This window comes from Meles meles, chromosome 19 (genome assembly GCF_922984935.1).
Source record: "Meles meles chromosome 19, mMelMel3.1 paternal haplotype, whole genome shotgun sequence".
Classification (NCBI taxonomy): domain Eukaryota; kingdom Metazoa; phylum Chordata; class Mammalia; order Carnivora; family Mustelidae; genus Meles; species Meles meles.
This window is the reverse complement of record NC_060084.1, coordinates 40,883,520-40,897,303: the sequence shown is the minus strand read 5'-3', so window position 1 is coordinate 40,897,303 and position 13,784 is coordinate 40,883,520. Positions and strand designations below refer to the sequence as shown.

The 13,784-nt window shown below is 46.7% G+C and overlaps 1 protein-coding gene across 2 annotated transcripts; it reads right to left on the bottom strand.

The window, feature by feature from the left end:
- Positions 1-2,896: 2,896 nt before the first annotated feature.
- Positions 2,897-12,603, bottom strand: CEBPG (CCAAT enhancer binding protein gamma). 2 transcript variants are annotated; one of them, XM_045987356.1, is made up of 2 exons: positions 12,449-12,603; positions 2,897-6,415 (listed from the first exon to the last, which is right to left on the bottom strand). In XM_045987356.1, exon 2 carries the CDS (start codon positions 6,317-6,319, stop codon positions 5,879-5,881), a length of 441 nt encoding a protein of 146 aa, XP_045843312.1. In that variant the 5' UTR covers positions 6,320-6,415; positions 12,449-12,603; the 3' UTR covers positions 2,897-5,878. The 2 variants fall into 2 exon arrangements, with proteins under 2 accessions (XP_045843312.1, XP_045843313.1); XM_045987357.1 differs by lacking the exon at positions 12,449-12,603 and adding an exon at positions 10,537-12,420.
- Between the last annotated feature and the right edge of the window lie 1,181 nt (positions 12,604-13,784).

Sequence of the window (13,784 nt, the reverse complement as noted above, 5' to 3'; positions counted from 1 at the left end):
GTCCTTTGTACACGACTTCCTCTCTGTTCTTTCTCGCCCGGTAGCAGAGCCTGGCATGCGCGGACCTAGAAGCTGCTGGGGCCCAGGGCTGGCGCCACCCTACACGGCGAACCTGTGGAGGAAGAAGCCTTTTCCACGTGGCTACTGCCTCAAAGCTCGATTTCGGAAGGGGGCAGAATTTTAGTGGCACTTAAGGCACAGTTCTGTAAAACCTGAGACTAGCAGGGATGCCTTGTCCTTGGTGCCCTTTCCATGGGGACGTGCTAGCAAAGCCGGCATCCACCCGAACGATACGGCCACCTACGGCAGCTCCGCGGCAGAGGTGAGCCTTCTCGTGTCTTCCATGATTGCTGAGACCTTTTGTCTGCCTAAGTACAACCCCATGGACCAAACTCCACTCAGGCAGGGAGCGTTCTGGGGCCAGCTAAGCCCAGTCCCCGCCGATGGCACAATGCCTATCCTCACCTCTGCTGGCCCAGTCCCCCGTCTCACAGCCCTGCCCAGGCCGGAAGCCGGGAAGCTCTGTTGCCAAACCGTTCCGGGCCTGTCTCTCCACAGCGCTCTCATCCAGGAGTTTCCGAGCCAAGGTGAAGGGACACCAGAGATGAAACCCCGACAGGTGGTAAACTCTGTAGCCCAAGCCAGGCCTTTTGAGATGTCACAGAAGCGTTGAGTACAAACAAATTTCTTCCTGTGGCTCTAACACAAAAGTGCTTGCAAAGTGACCACATTAAAATGAGACCACCTCGGTTCCAAATCACCATTGATCACAGCCACGTTTTTAGGTTTCCTGCGGTGCACAGGCAGTCCCTAAGTTATCTGTGACCTTGAGTGGTTGGCAGTGACGGTCTTGAGTATCAGGACTCTCCATTCACCAAGGCTTCTCTGCCCCAGCTGCACCTGCGGGGGACACGTTCTGCCATCCGGGGTTTCAGCTGCCGCACCCCAGAGAAACCCGGTTAAAGCGAGGCCAGCACGCTAAATGGGCAGTTTCGTTTGTGGGGAGAAACAGAGCCAGCTGCGTCACATCTCTCCCTTCCTTTCCTTCAGACACCTCAGACCAAAACTGCCTGTTTCACATACGTTTTCTGTGACTGCCAAGCAAGAAGGTCAAACGAGTAAGGGGCAATTCCCAGTAACTACATGTTCTTTGTTGCAGAAGGATGCTGGGAGCACAGGTCTGACTGGTCTTGCCGGGGTCAGGGAGTCAGGAACCCCTCTGGTGGTGTGGGGCGCAGGTGGCCAGCAGAGCCCACTCTATCCCCTGTTCTGCACCCAACTCCTCACACCTCCAAACCTCTGCAGAAATGCATACAGCTTCAGAAACACCTCAGAGACCCTTCCAGAAAGCTGAACAGCACTCAAAAAGCCTTTCTGAAACCCTGGATCTGCATATTCATTCACTCAATAACTAAGCATCTCCTCTGGGCCAGCGTAGTTTAAACCCACCGCGTCCCTGCTCTCTGAGCTTGTGGGTTCCCGAGAGGCTTCACCCTGAACAAGCACAAATCTCTTCACGGAAAAGTGCCGTGAAGGAAAGTAACAGGGCTGGCCTTGTCTTGAAAGTCAGGGGGCTGGGCTGCGACAGGAAAAGCGAGACTAGATGAGGCATCCCAACGTGAACTGTTCCAAGGTGGCCTGGAGTAAAACGAGCCTGGAAGAGCCCTGCGGCCAACGCAAAGTAATAGGGGACGGAGGACAGAGGGAAAGCAAGTCCACAGATCAATGGAGCCACGTCACAAGGAGACTGGGTTTCCCTCTGGGTGCAGTGGGGAATGACAGAAGGTTCCAGAGAGCAGGCAGTGGTCCAAGGAGACCAAGTCCGGGCAAGAACAGATGATGGTTCTGTGCGGTGGGGGAGGGAGGGGAGCACCTTTCGGGAGTAGAAGGGAAAGGTGGCGGAGTGGGAAGGCCTGGCCAGGTGCCCCTTGGCTTCCAAGCCCAGTTCTGCACCCCGGGCCCTCCAGGCACTGCTGCAGAGCCTCCAGGCCTAGAGCTGCGGGAGGAGTGTGTGGGGCAGTAGGCGACGACCCGGGGCTGGCGGTCTCCTCTGAGTACACGCACGGTACCCACGGGCTCTAGATACTCCCGGGCAGTGACCTAGCAGGTCCGAAAGTGCTTTTGCTGAAAAAGAGCTGTCACCTTCACAAACCATCTCTACAGAAAATTTCCCAAGACAAACTGTGTATGGGCTTCCAAATTACACCTACTTTGTAAAAACAAAATAGGACGTACTACCCGCAGAAATAATTACTGCACTACAATTGCCATTTAGATGCAGTAGTAGAAACCTATTTCCCAAGACACGAAAATGGCTGAAGGATCACAGAAGAGTCTCTAAATGACATCTTCCCTTGAAACACTCAAATCAGTATGGATTCAGTATTGACTCGTTCATTTGTAGAGACACTCTACAGCACCACGTAAATGAAGATGAGGTACACGCTATAAATTGTGCTGCTAGGAGAAAGGCCTTACTTCGACATTGCCATCTACTTCAAAGCCTCAAGAACTCATTTCTCCTGCCACTGTGTGAACGCAGACCACACACCGAGACACGAGGCATCCGAGCAGGCGTGCCAGCCACTGCCTTCTCTACCCTAGTCCAGGCTTCCGGGTTAGAGACCACTGGACAAAGAACAGCCCTGAAGAGGCACTCTATATTCGGAGGAAATGCTGTTCCTATCCAATCAGGGAAATCTAGGCTTGGACAAAAGAACCTCTTACTCCCTGCTCCCCCCCCACACCCCCCTCCACCTGTCTGTGACCTTCACCCCTGCCCTGGGCTGGGAGCAGGAAAGACGGCTGAGTCCGCCTGCTCTTCAGAGCTCCCGGACATCTGGACTACTTCCTCGGTGTATACGAACAGAAAGAAACCCACAAGAAAATACAGTCATTATTCCAAAGTTTTTTTTATTTCAAATTCATTGAAAGAAATAAAATTATATTTAAAAAAATAGAGTATCTCACAAACTGAGGAAGGCCAGGAACACAAAGAACAAGGTAAAGGACTTTTACCTGAGAGGCAACTCTAACAGCTATAGAATGGACTTTCTCCTCCCTATCTTCTGTCAAACAAAAAATTGCTTCCTATTTCTAAGGCATCAAAAAGCACTCTGAGTGCTAACTGGGCTGTTCAGGTGCAAAGTTTCAAGCCCTCTAATGGGGACTGAGAAACATCAAAAGCTGATTTCTTTTAATACCAAATATTAAACTGCACATACTACTTTTTCTTAATGTAAATTTCAGGATTTCACACTCGTGACCTAAATTTCAAACACCTGGTCATAAAAAATTGCTATCTTACTACGTCTTGGTAAGAATGTCCAAAGTATCCGAGCTCACATTCCAGTCACCGCAAGGGGCCAGACAGCGGAAGAGCTGCTCTGATCTCACCACCTGCTGCCAATACCACCCAGAGAGCACCCATCTCGGATGACGCAGATGCAGTTAGACATTTACACTAAAGCCTAATTCCTAAATCACTGGACCTGCCAGCAAAGGCAGATCAAATCCTAAAGATTCACATATAATCTATAGAAGTTACAAGTCATCTTATAATTCCCAAAGCTCTAAATATACTTCTTCCCCATACTTGGTTTCCCTCAATTTGATACTGAGAAATCTACCAAACTGCAAACTTTCATTCCCAAACACTTCAGTAAGACAATGGTTAACATTTTTGTTCTATGCACACATGACGGCTTGTGCTAAAGTTCTGGTTTGCATAGGTAACAGGAAAGCCTGAATCAATTTTTCCTAAAGTTTCAATCTGTTTGGATTTGAAATATCGAATGCACACCACTGATGATTTCCCTAAAGCTCCTTTTCCAAGATAGTTAAGTCAATTCATATAATTGGTCACCATAAATTCCACAGGGACATCAATTTCTGGAAGACTTTTTTTTTTTTTTAGTAAACAAGAGGTAACAATGTCTGTTAATACCTTCACAAGTACTGAAAGATTGAAGTGATCTAACTGCACCTCTACTTAGGTTAATTATATAACATCGGTCGGCCATTAAAGATTCAGTAGGATTCTGTGGGTTACCTCCTAGTCAAAACATCTGTCACTGAGAACCAGACTGATACTCCAGCCAGAGTAAACTGGTGTTGGACCCTAACAGAAACCTCAATCCTGTCTTCTGGCCCTCTGGGGAGCTAACCCTCCTGGGACAGTGGCTCTCATGAACAACACTGGGTTCCAGTCATATGTGGAAGAGGCTCATGGCCTTAATAATGGCTTTACTGAGTTGCAGGTCACGATGGTATTTTCGTCGGCCCAGAAGAGCAAAGACATCAGTCTTGCACCAACCCAAGGGTACAACTTCCAGGTCCTAGTAAGAAACAATATGGCCAAAAATGAAGTGACCATGTCCAAATAAGATACCTGGTAACACAAACTTTTTAATCAGATGTGACTCTTTTGTCTGTTGTCACCAGCTCAGACACATACACACAGTAATACAGAAAAGTCAACAAATCTGAGCTAGGATTGTGCTTTAAAAAAAAAAAGGAAAAGAAAAGAAAGAAATCGACAAGGACAATCAAAACCACCGACACTGACATAAACCAGACCCGCACAATCCCCGACTTTAGCGACGGCCATTTTTTAGTTTCAACAAAAATGTCAATATCCTGAGTTTTATCAGTATTTTCTAAAATAATTTATGGGACACAAAAGCATATGAATGAACAAACAGAAGCAGTGGTACAAAAAGTCTAGAAGAGCCCACTAACTAGAAAAAGAAACATCACAAAAACAATACAAAAAGATGTATTTACGTGAAATAAATTAAAGGTTAAACCTTACACTTTCAAGTTTTCTTAGACTACTATTTTGGGAGATGGCATAGAGTTGATGACATACTTTTCTAATAATCACTTGGTTAAGATCAAATGCCAAATGATCCTTCACAAGAAATTGATGCCTTTAAAAATCACGGCCCCATTTCAGATATTTAGACACAGGAGAAACTACCTAAATCCCAATCTGTAAACTGTTAAGGCATTTGTTTACTAACTTGACTGTCAAAATGGTATTTAAAAAATATTTACTTACTTGACTAGCATCTACAGAAACAAAAATTGTGGTATACAACTCTTGGGGGCTTTTTCTTGTTAGAAAACAAAATAATGCCAATCCAATAACCCAAAGGTATCCCAAAAGGATAATTCTAATATACTTTACTGTTATTTTTAAGAAACCTATTCGCCTAATTATTTGTATTTTTAAGCCAACTGGATGAATGCTGCCTTTAAAACGCAACGGAATTTACTTAACCTGGGACCAATACTCAAAAACTTATACTTGTTGGGGGAAAAGAGTACTAATTAGGCTAAAACAAGGTTTATGTTATACATAAAATCACTCCAAATTACAAAGTGATTGATTTCTATAGCCCTAAGGATTTTTAATACATAATTTAGAAAAACAAATCAAGAAACAAGTAACATAGGTGGCATTCAACTTTCCTTAGTCTAATCAATCAACTCCAATAAAACCAAGACCTTTCTGCAGGACCTGCCAGTTCCCCATTCCTTTTATCAACCTACAAAAAGAAGCATTTCTTGGGAAGTGAGGATTTATTAAGAACATCAAGGTCCAGGGGTGCGTTTTTTGTTTTTTTTTAACCATATACCTTAAAAATGTGTTTTATCCACACAAAAAAATCCGTATCATTTAAAACTAGATATTCAAATTACATGGCTAACATTTTTAAGCTAATCAACCCTTCAGTGCTGATCCTGGAAAACAACCTTCAGTGGATCTTTGAATAATGGAACAAGACAGTGTTCGGCCATTGATATGAATGGTGTAGGCAGTCACGGCTTTAACGTTCACGCCACGAGTCGTGAAGTTTGGAAGAGGTGAGGTCTACTGGCCTGCATTATCGGAAGCTGTTGTATTTTCAGTGCTAGTGGGTTGCACGTTATCTGCAAGGTTGTGTGCGTGCTCAAGAAACAAATCTTTCAGTACGCTTAATTCCTTAGTCAGCAATTTAATTTTTGCTTCCAACCGTTCATTCTCTTCTTTGAGCTGATTCACTCTCTGCAGTGTATCCTGGGCTTTCTGCTTGCTTTTCAACCGGCTCTTTTTCACAGCCATGTTGTTCCTCTCTCTGCGCTGACGATACTCATCGCTGTTGCGATCCATGGGCGAACTCTTCTTGCTTTGCTTGCTTGGAGGCACGGCTTTGCCTCCTCCCCCCGGGCCAGCAGGCACCAGCTGAGGAACCTGCTGTAAGCCGCTAGCATGAGCCTGAGTATGAATAACACTTATTCCCGGAGTACTGTTCTGCTGGGCTATCTTGCTCATTTGGGCTCTCTCTCTTGCGGACACAGAACAGGCAGAAATGAGAATAAAGTGATAAATGGTTTCCACACTAAGCTGCCAAGAAATCTTCACATGTACCTAGTTAAAAAATAAATTGCATTAAAATGTTTGAAATGACAAGATCAAATGAGATTAAACTTGCATGTACCTAACAGCAGGCCAACATTAACTGATTATGCTGAGAAAAGTATACAGAAACTGCCAACTGTTCCAATGTTTCAGAAGTCTAAATCATTTAATTTAGAAAGGTAAGTTAGTACAGGAGCACCATAAAGCTAAATCCAGCCCACCTGAATCCCTGAGGGTACTGCCCATCTGTGATTATTATCAAAAATGGAAGGAAAAACAAAAGAATACCACTAATTAGGAGCACAGATGAACTAATAGCACTTGGCAATCTGCCAGAGAGAAATTTGAGATGTTTAGGTAAAACACGGAAAACCTGAGTTCAATTAGGATAGAAGAGACACCTGCAAAGAAAGGGGGACAAAGTTTCAATTGTTGGCTCACGTCAAAACAGAATCCTACGGCACTGTGCCCGATCTCCACAACTTGTCAGGATGACTGCATGTTCCTGACACCAATATGCAGAGACTGAGTCACCAAGGACTTGACTTTTCTCCTGGAGTACATCTTTATGGAGTATTACGAAAAGACTTTTTTTGCTGGGGGAGCAGGGGGGGGTTGGTTGGGGGGTTTTTTCGTTTTTAATGACTTCACAGATCGTAGTTTACACTGATTTCCGAAGTTAGCTTCTTGGTTCAGAGATCCAGGAGTTCTGGGACCTCCAGTGTGCAGCCCCATCCCATCATGCTGCTTCTAACCATGGGGTTTTTTCCTCCCCTTCTTGACATAATTTATAAACACATCTCAACACGGGTAACCTGCAACCACAGGGAAAGAAACAAAAGCCCTAATAATGTACCCCAAAAGAGCAAGCATGGGGCTGAAGCCCGGCAGAGAGCCTGAGCTGGCACCCACTGAACACGGCAGACAGAGCGGAGGGAATACCAACTCTCCAGTGCTCCTGCGCTGCTGCTCCTAGGAATGAAGCCACACTTTCAGAGACTAGTCATACTTGGATCACCATCAATCCAACCAGGTCACTACAACTGCCTCAAGATGTGTCAAAAGCAGACCTATCATGAGCCCATATACGATCAAGAGGCCACTTCAAGACAAATTGACTCAGCAGATGAGCCCTGTCCACCAGAAATCAGGACTCTTGGAAATTCAGACAGCAGTGGTACGAACCATACAACTATCCTGTTCTCTTTTCACAAAACTGCTAAACCTACATCAATGGAAAAAACCTGGAGCTGGAATTATGAAATGCCTCAAATGAGTACATCTCACAGTTCTTGGGAAAAGCTCAGTTAGTAAACATCAGTAGCTTCACCCAAACCTTTAGCCAGGCGTTTCTTGTATAAACACTCTTCACTGGTCTGCTTTTAAAAATCTTTCCTTTTAAAGTCCATATTATCATTATTTCCAATTGTTTTCATAAGCCATGCATGCAGTCCTGAGTTAGTGGGTCACCTGTTCTCACTCCAAACTAAGACAAAAGAGAAAGCTTCTTTCCAAACCAGAGATGGATATCTACTCCAAGTCTATCTTCAATAATGGACATTTCACAATTTTCCTGGATAATTTATGATGTTGCCTATTTTTCCTTCCAGTTGAACAGTGGCAGTTCAGTATTGAACTGGCCACCTTACCTCTAACTGTTAGTGGCCATCTACATTATTGCTTATTTATTTGGTGTAAGGTGAACATAAGAATTTTAGGGGGCTTTTAAAACTTTTTTAATACTTCTCCTGGGATGGTCTCAACTATCATGATCATGGTCGTCTTATTTAACTTTGTTATTTTTCATACACCAATTATGTTTTTAATCTTTAAAGCAAATCTCTACAGACAGCTCAAAGATAACAATGATCCAAAAAACACAGAGCAGGAACCAGGTCAATTTTTGTCTTGGCTCTGGCTCCCCCAGTTTTGCTCTGGACCTATCATTCCCCTCTTTGGGCCTCAATTTCCCCAACTGCAAATCAGGGGCAAAGAATGTCTTCTGACTCTGAAAATATACCACGAACTTCAGTCACTATAAAAGAGCCCTTATGCCCTGCTTTTTATTCCCAAGTCACTGAAAGCTTTTAATACAGGCTCCAAATTCAGGGATATTCATGACCGTTTTTGTACCCAAAGATACAGGAATGGGGAAGAGCTATTATTATTATTACCTCAGCCTGACTCCTCTAGCTAGGGTACTAGTACTAGGCTGAACACAGCAGGCCTAAGGCAGAGAGGGAGGCTTTGAAAATGTGCCCTTTGCTTGAAAAACAAAGAGTAACTATCAAATTGGTAATAATACAAGGAAGCTTGGAAACAATAAAAAGAACGCAAAAATGATTTTTTTAAGTTCCTCAACCAAAGCCAACAAAGTAAGTTTTAAGTGAAAAAATATCCATTAAGGAAAATAAACCAAGTAAAGGGGATCAAAGGGCCAAGTGGTCCAAGAAAGTGAACTCCAGATTATCGATTCTGTTTTTACATAAGCCAAATAGCTGCCTTCAAAGTTACACATTTCAGTTCCCACTATCACTTATGCTTTTGTTCCTTCCACAAACATTTACTGAGCACCTACAATGGGGGAAAAAATGAGTTTATTTCAAATCTGGATATTCAATCATAAACAAAGTCTGGCTCCTATGTGGACAAACACTATTCCAAAGTTCATTCTACAGGAAGTAGGGTGGTGCCTCGTTTCCTAGCATGTGAATCATTCAAGCAGGGAGCAGGAGACAAACTGAAGAGCAGTAGTTCTCAAAGTGTGGTCCCTGGACCAGCAGCAGCAGCATTTGGGAACTTGTCAGAAATGCAGATTCTCAGGCTGCCCCCCTACCGTCACATAAGAATCCAGAGCTCTAGGAATAGGACTGAGCAATCTTGTTTCAAAGGGCCCTCCAAATGATTCCATTACACTGAGGTTTGAGAGCCAATGCTGCAGATTAACAATGGATCTTTAGAAAGACGGTCTGACTGTGCAAATTTTTTTAAAATTCAGATTTCTTAATTCAAGTGGTATTCATTCAAATCAGTAACACACTGAAAACTCAGAAAGGTTAGAATGAGTAAAACAAATTTCTCTCAAGTTTCATTTGGGAAAGTAAACTTGTCAAGACTTTTCCTAATCCTCCTGTCATTCCTTTTTCAACGTTATGGACAACCAGATATTCCTCCCCATGCTCCCCCAAATAAATTCTCAACTCAAATTTCCTCATGAGCACCTATACTCCAAAATATTCACAGATGTTTCTCCCTTACTCCCAATCTGTACAATCATCGGTATCTGACAATTCTACCCATCCACCTCCCAAAAGAACTTCCAAGTACCATCCCTCTCTGTCCTAACACCACAGAATTACCTCAGGCTGACATCATCTCCCAGGGGCACTCGTCCCCTCTGGTTTAGCAGTGCACCCTCCAACCATGGTCTCCAGAGCAAATGAGCACTCAAACCTGCTCCAGGGTCCAGCATCAAATTGAAGGTGTTCACTCTCGACCCAGCCCTTGCTCCTTATGTTTCACACCGCGCTAATACTGAACCACTACCGATCCCCTAAATGGTCACGCTTTCTCTTCTCTTTGTGTGGCTGTCCAATCTGTTCCCCTGGTTCCTCTGTCAGTGCCAGCTCTATAGTGTCTCCCTGCAGACCAAGCTAGAGGCAGGACTCTGTCCTCATATCCATATGCCCAGCACCTGGTGCAGGGCTAGCCACAGAGTGGTGGTGCTAGAGAAATATTCGTCCAATACTGGCTCAGAGGTGAAGAGAAAACATTTATTTTTATAAATGTCCTATATAAAAATGAGATTCTCTAGCACTGAAATCTCTTAAAACCACCACAATTAAATCAAGAGTGTTAGTAAGATAGTAGTCTTCCTACCCTAAGTTCTTGGTCTTTCTTAAAGGTGGACAGGAAAATAAGAATACAAGTCCACTTGCTACTTCGAGTGCCCAGTCTACACAATGAACATTTCTTATCTGGTCTTTGTTTCATCTCAGTTAAGAACCTTTATTTTCTATTTAGCCAGTTATGTGTTCCAATGAATAATCTCAAGTTCTTAGGTACAGGTTGCCAAGGTCTGACAACTCTGTACTTTATGTGGTGTCAAGGTAAGCAAAGTCAATACATACCCAAATGAGCAGGATTTCTATTTAGCTGCCGCTGCTTGCTTTATGACCCAACACGGGGCTCCATGAAGGAGGGTACATCCCTTCGGGGAGTACATGAATGGTCCACTGGAGTATGGAGAAAATGTACGTTCATTTTTTTTTTTAACATCATCTTTTTAATCTACTTTTGGTAGGATTTACAACATACAAAAAAACGGTACACACATTGTTTATAAATACACCTCTAACAGGAAATCTTACTCAAATAAAAAAATTTTTTAACCCATAGGGCTAAAAAGCCAGAAAGGTAGGAGACCAATGAACCTACAAGAACCCTGTGGAAACACTCGCTCCCAAGAATAGACAACAGACCCGGAACTGCAGCTACCCACATTTACCATTACTGTGATCAGGTGAGGCAATCCTAGACCAAAAGACCAAATTCAATCCCCTGAGGTCCTATTTGTCTTTACCAGGGACTCACCAGGTGCTGTTTAAATCCCTATAGGTGAAACCACCTCTCCAAAATTAGACAGCTGCTGCCGGTCATGATGTGCTCTGGAGAATTTAACGGGTATTTTGAAAAAATGAAATTGTGTTTCCTGCTGTTTTTCAGGCAGGTATTAAAAACGACTGAATCAGACAAGTGCACCCACCAGAAGCAGGAATCAAGAAATCGAAAAATTCTTCAGCTCACTGGCATCCTGTAATTACTCAGCCTTATTTATAGTAAGTTTTTTCAGAAATAGAGAATCTGCTTTAAGAACAGCTCTTCCCAAATACTGATCAAGTGGTAATCGCTGACCAGATTTTTAAACTCTTCAGTATCAGGAACTTTAAGATGCAGAATTTCTTAGTAGAGCGAGCCCTTACAGTATTTTCTTTCCAAAATTTATCTGGGAGTTGCGTTATCCTATCTGAATTTAAGGGCAAACTCTTCACATAAGGATTCGCTGAGTGTAGGCTCGGGGAGAAAACTACCGATTTTTGTGTAACCCACTCACCTGAAAACCCTTGTGAAACCGACACGTTTTAAGGTGCCAGATTACAACACAAGTCTCAAACACAAGGCCAACGGAGCGAGCAAACCTTCTGAAGGATAAAAACATACAAGCTCCCGCGGGAGGACGGAGGACCGTTCCCCCTCAAACATGCATTTCCATCCTCTTCACCTGGACACCTCTGCTAGCTGTTTTCTTGCCTGTGTTCGCTGCGACCGGCTAACGAAGCGCTCCGCTTCTGGCCCGTCTCTTTCCTAGCCCACTGGCCGCACGTTCGTCTAACCTCGTTGGGCAGTGAAGTGCAGAACATTCGCATTACAGCTCCGCAAGCGAGGGCGAGATTAGTTCTGGAAAGTCACGGACTTCACCATGCACTGCTCTCCCTGCCCACTTGAACGCTCTACGAACTTCGGAACCGAAGGGTCTCCTCCCCGCACCGAGCGGTCTTGGAGGGGCGGGCAAGACCCGATGTGGCACTACAGTGAGGGACGGTCCACCTCCCGCTGCTCTGGGGAACACCCCGTATCCCCGGGGGCCAATAACGCGCCTGGCCTGTCACCACTGCCCGTTTCTCCAACAGACGCCGAGTTCCGGAGGGGGCACACCTCGTCCCCCGCCCCGCCCCACCACGTCCCGTCGCGGGCCGGCGGCGAGGGGCTCCCGGGGGGAGCGCGGGGGTCGGCGGGTGGTGCCGCGGCGCTGGGCCGCGGCCAGGGATGAGCTCAGCGGCCTCGCCGGGTGTTGCCGGCAGGTTGCATCAGACGCCGCGCGGGGCCGCCGCCAGCGCCGCGGGCCGCGCGGGACCTTCCCGGCCAGCCGGCCGCCTCAGGCCGGGCCGGGTCTCCTCCAGCCCGGCCGGCACCTAGGCGAGCGGCCGGCTCTGCCGCGGCCTCCTCCTCTTCCCTCAGCCCGCCCGCCCGCGGCCTCCTTACCTGCGTCTCCAGCCCGCCCGCCCCCAGGCGGCCTCCACTCCGAGCGGCCCCGCACGGCGCGGCCCGACGGACCCAGGCCTGGCAGCCCGCGAGTCACCGAGGAGGAGCGACGGTTACGAAACCGGCAGCCTCCGCCCGTTCCGCCGCCGTAGCCGCCGCCACCGGCTTCCCCTCCTGGCCGGGGCCGCGCGCGCCGCCGCCGCTGCCGCCACGACCAATTGGAGCGCCGGCCTGCGGGCGACGCTCCCGCCCCCCGCGACGGGCGGCTCCGCCAGCCAATCGCGAGCGGCCTGGCTGCTGGAGGCGGGCACGTGGCGGAGGCGGTGGCCGCGGCGCGGCTCCGCGCGCCGGGGCGGACGGGTGTGGCGGGAGTTGGCTGCGGCTCCTGGCGCCGCCCACATCCTCCACGGTTCGTGCGGGGCGGCGGCCACGGACCGTGGGCGACGTAAAGCGAGAAGGGCCGGGTGAGAGCTGGAGGCGTTGGGGAGCTGAGGCCTTGCGAAGGCAGCACTTGTCTTTGGGAGGCCCAACTTCCTGCGGTGGTTTTTTGAATCACCGAAGTCCGTCCGGGTTTTGCCGCGTCCTCGGGGAGGCCCCCTGGGCGTCCCTCTCAGCGACCGTCCCCCGGAGCGGCCCACAAGACGCGCCTCCCGGGATTGCGGGGCCCGGCGGAGCCTGGAGGGAAGTGAAGGGCCTCAGGGCCGCGAAGGATGTTGCAGGCTTGCCCGAGAACAAGTGGAGCCACATTTTCCCAGCGTCGGCTTAGGACTGATGTCACATTGTTGAACGCTGCAAACTGGTTCATTGCCACGGGAAAATGAATTGGATTTGCGCAGACCGATTCCCGTGTGGTGTCTTCCAGGTGAACAGACTGAGAGATGGGATCTCAAGAAAAAAACAAACAAAACAAAAAACAACAACAAAAAACACATGGCAGTCCAGTTTTATGTGTCCAATGACACAGAGCAGGAGGATCTGAAAGCGTCTAAAACCAGGAAGCAGCGCGCTGGGTGGAGGACAGAGCCAACGCGATAGGTTTGATTGCTTCCTCTTTAGCAATTCTTATCGTCCAAAAAATAGTCTTTGAAAGAGGAAACATTTCTTCATCGCCCAGGCCATGGCACCGGTTCTCCGCATTAAGATTGTTTCGAGGAATCAGTAAAGAGATGATTAAAAAAAAAAAAAAAAAAAAAACTTTGCAAAAACTAAAGATAAAACATGAAATTGAAAGAGCTGCAACTAAAGGTGAACACCTATAACCATAGAAACATACTTGGTAGCAAGACATAATACCATCAAAACCACTATGTTTCTTTTACTTTGGCCCTCAGTGTTC

What these genes read in the sequence shown, in the direction of transcription:
- CEBPG (XM_045987356.1), bottom strand. Translation starts at nt 6,319, where the DNA reads ATGAGCAAGATAGCCCAGCAGAACAGTACTCCGGGAATAAGTGTTATT.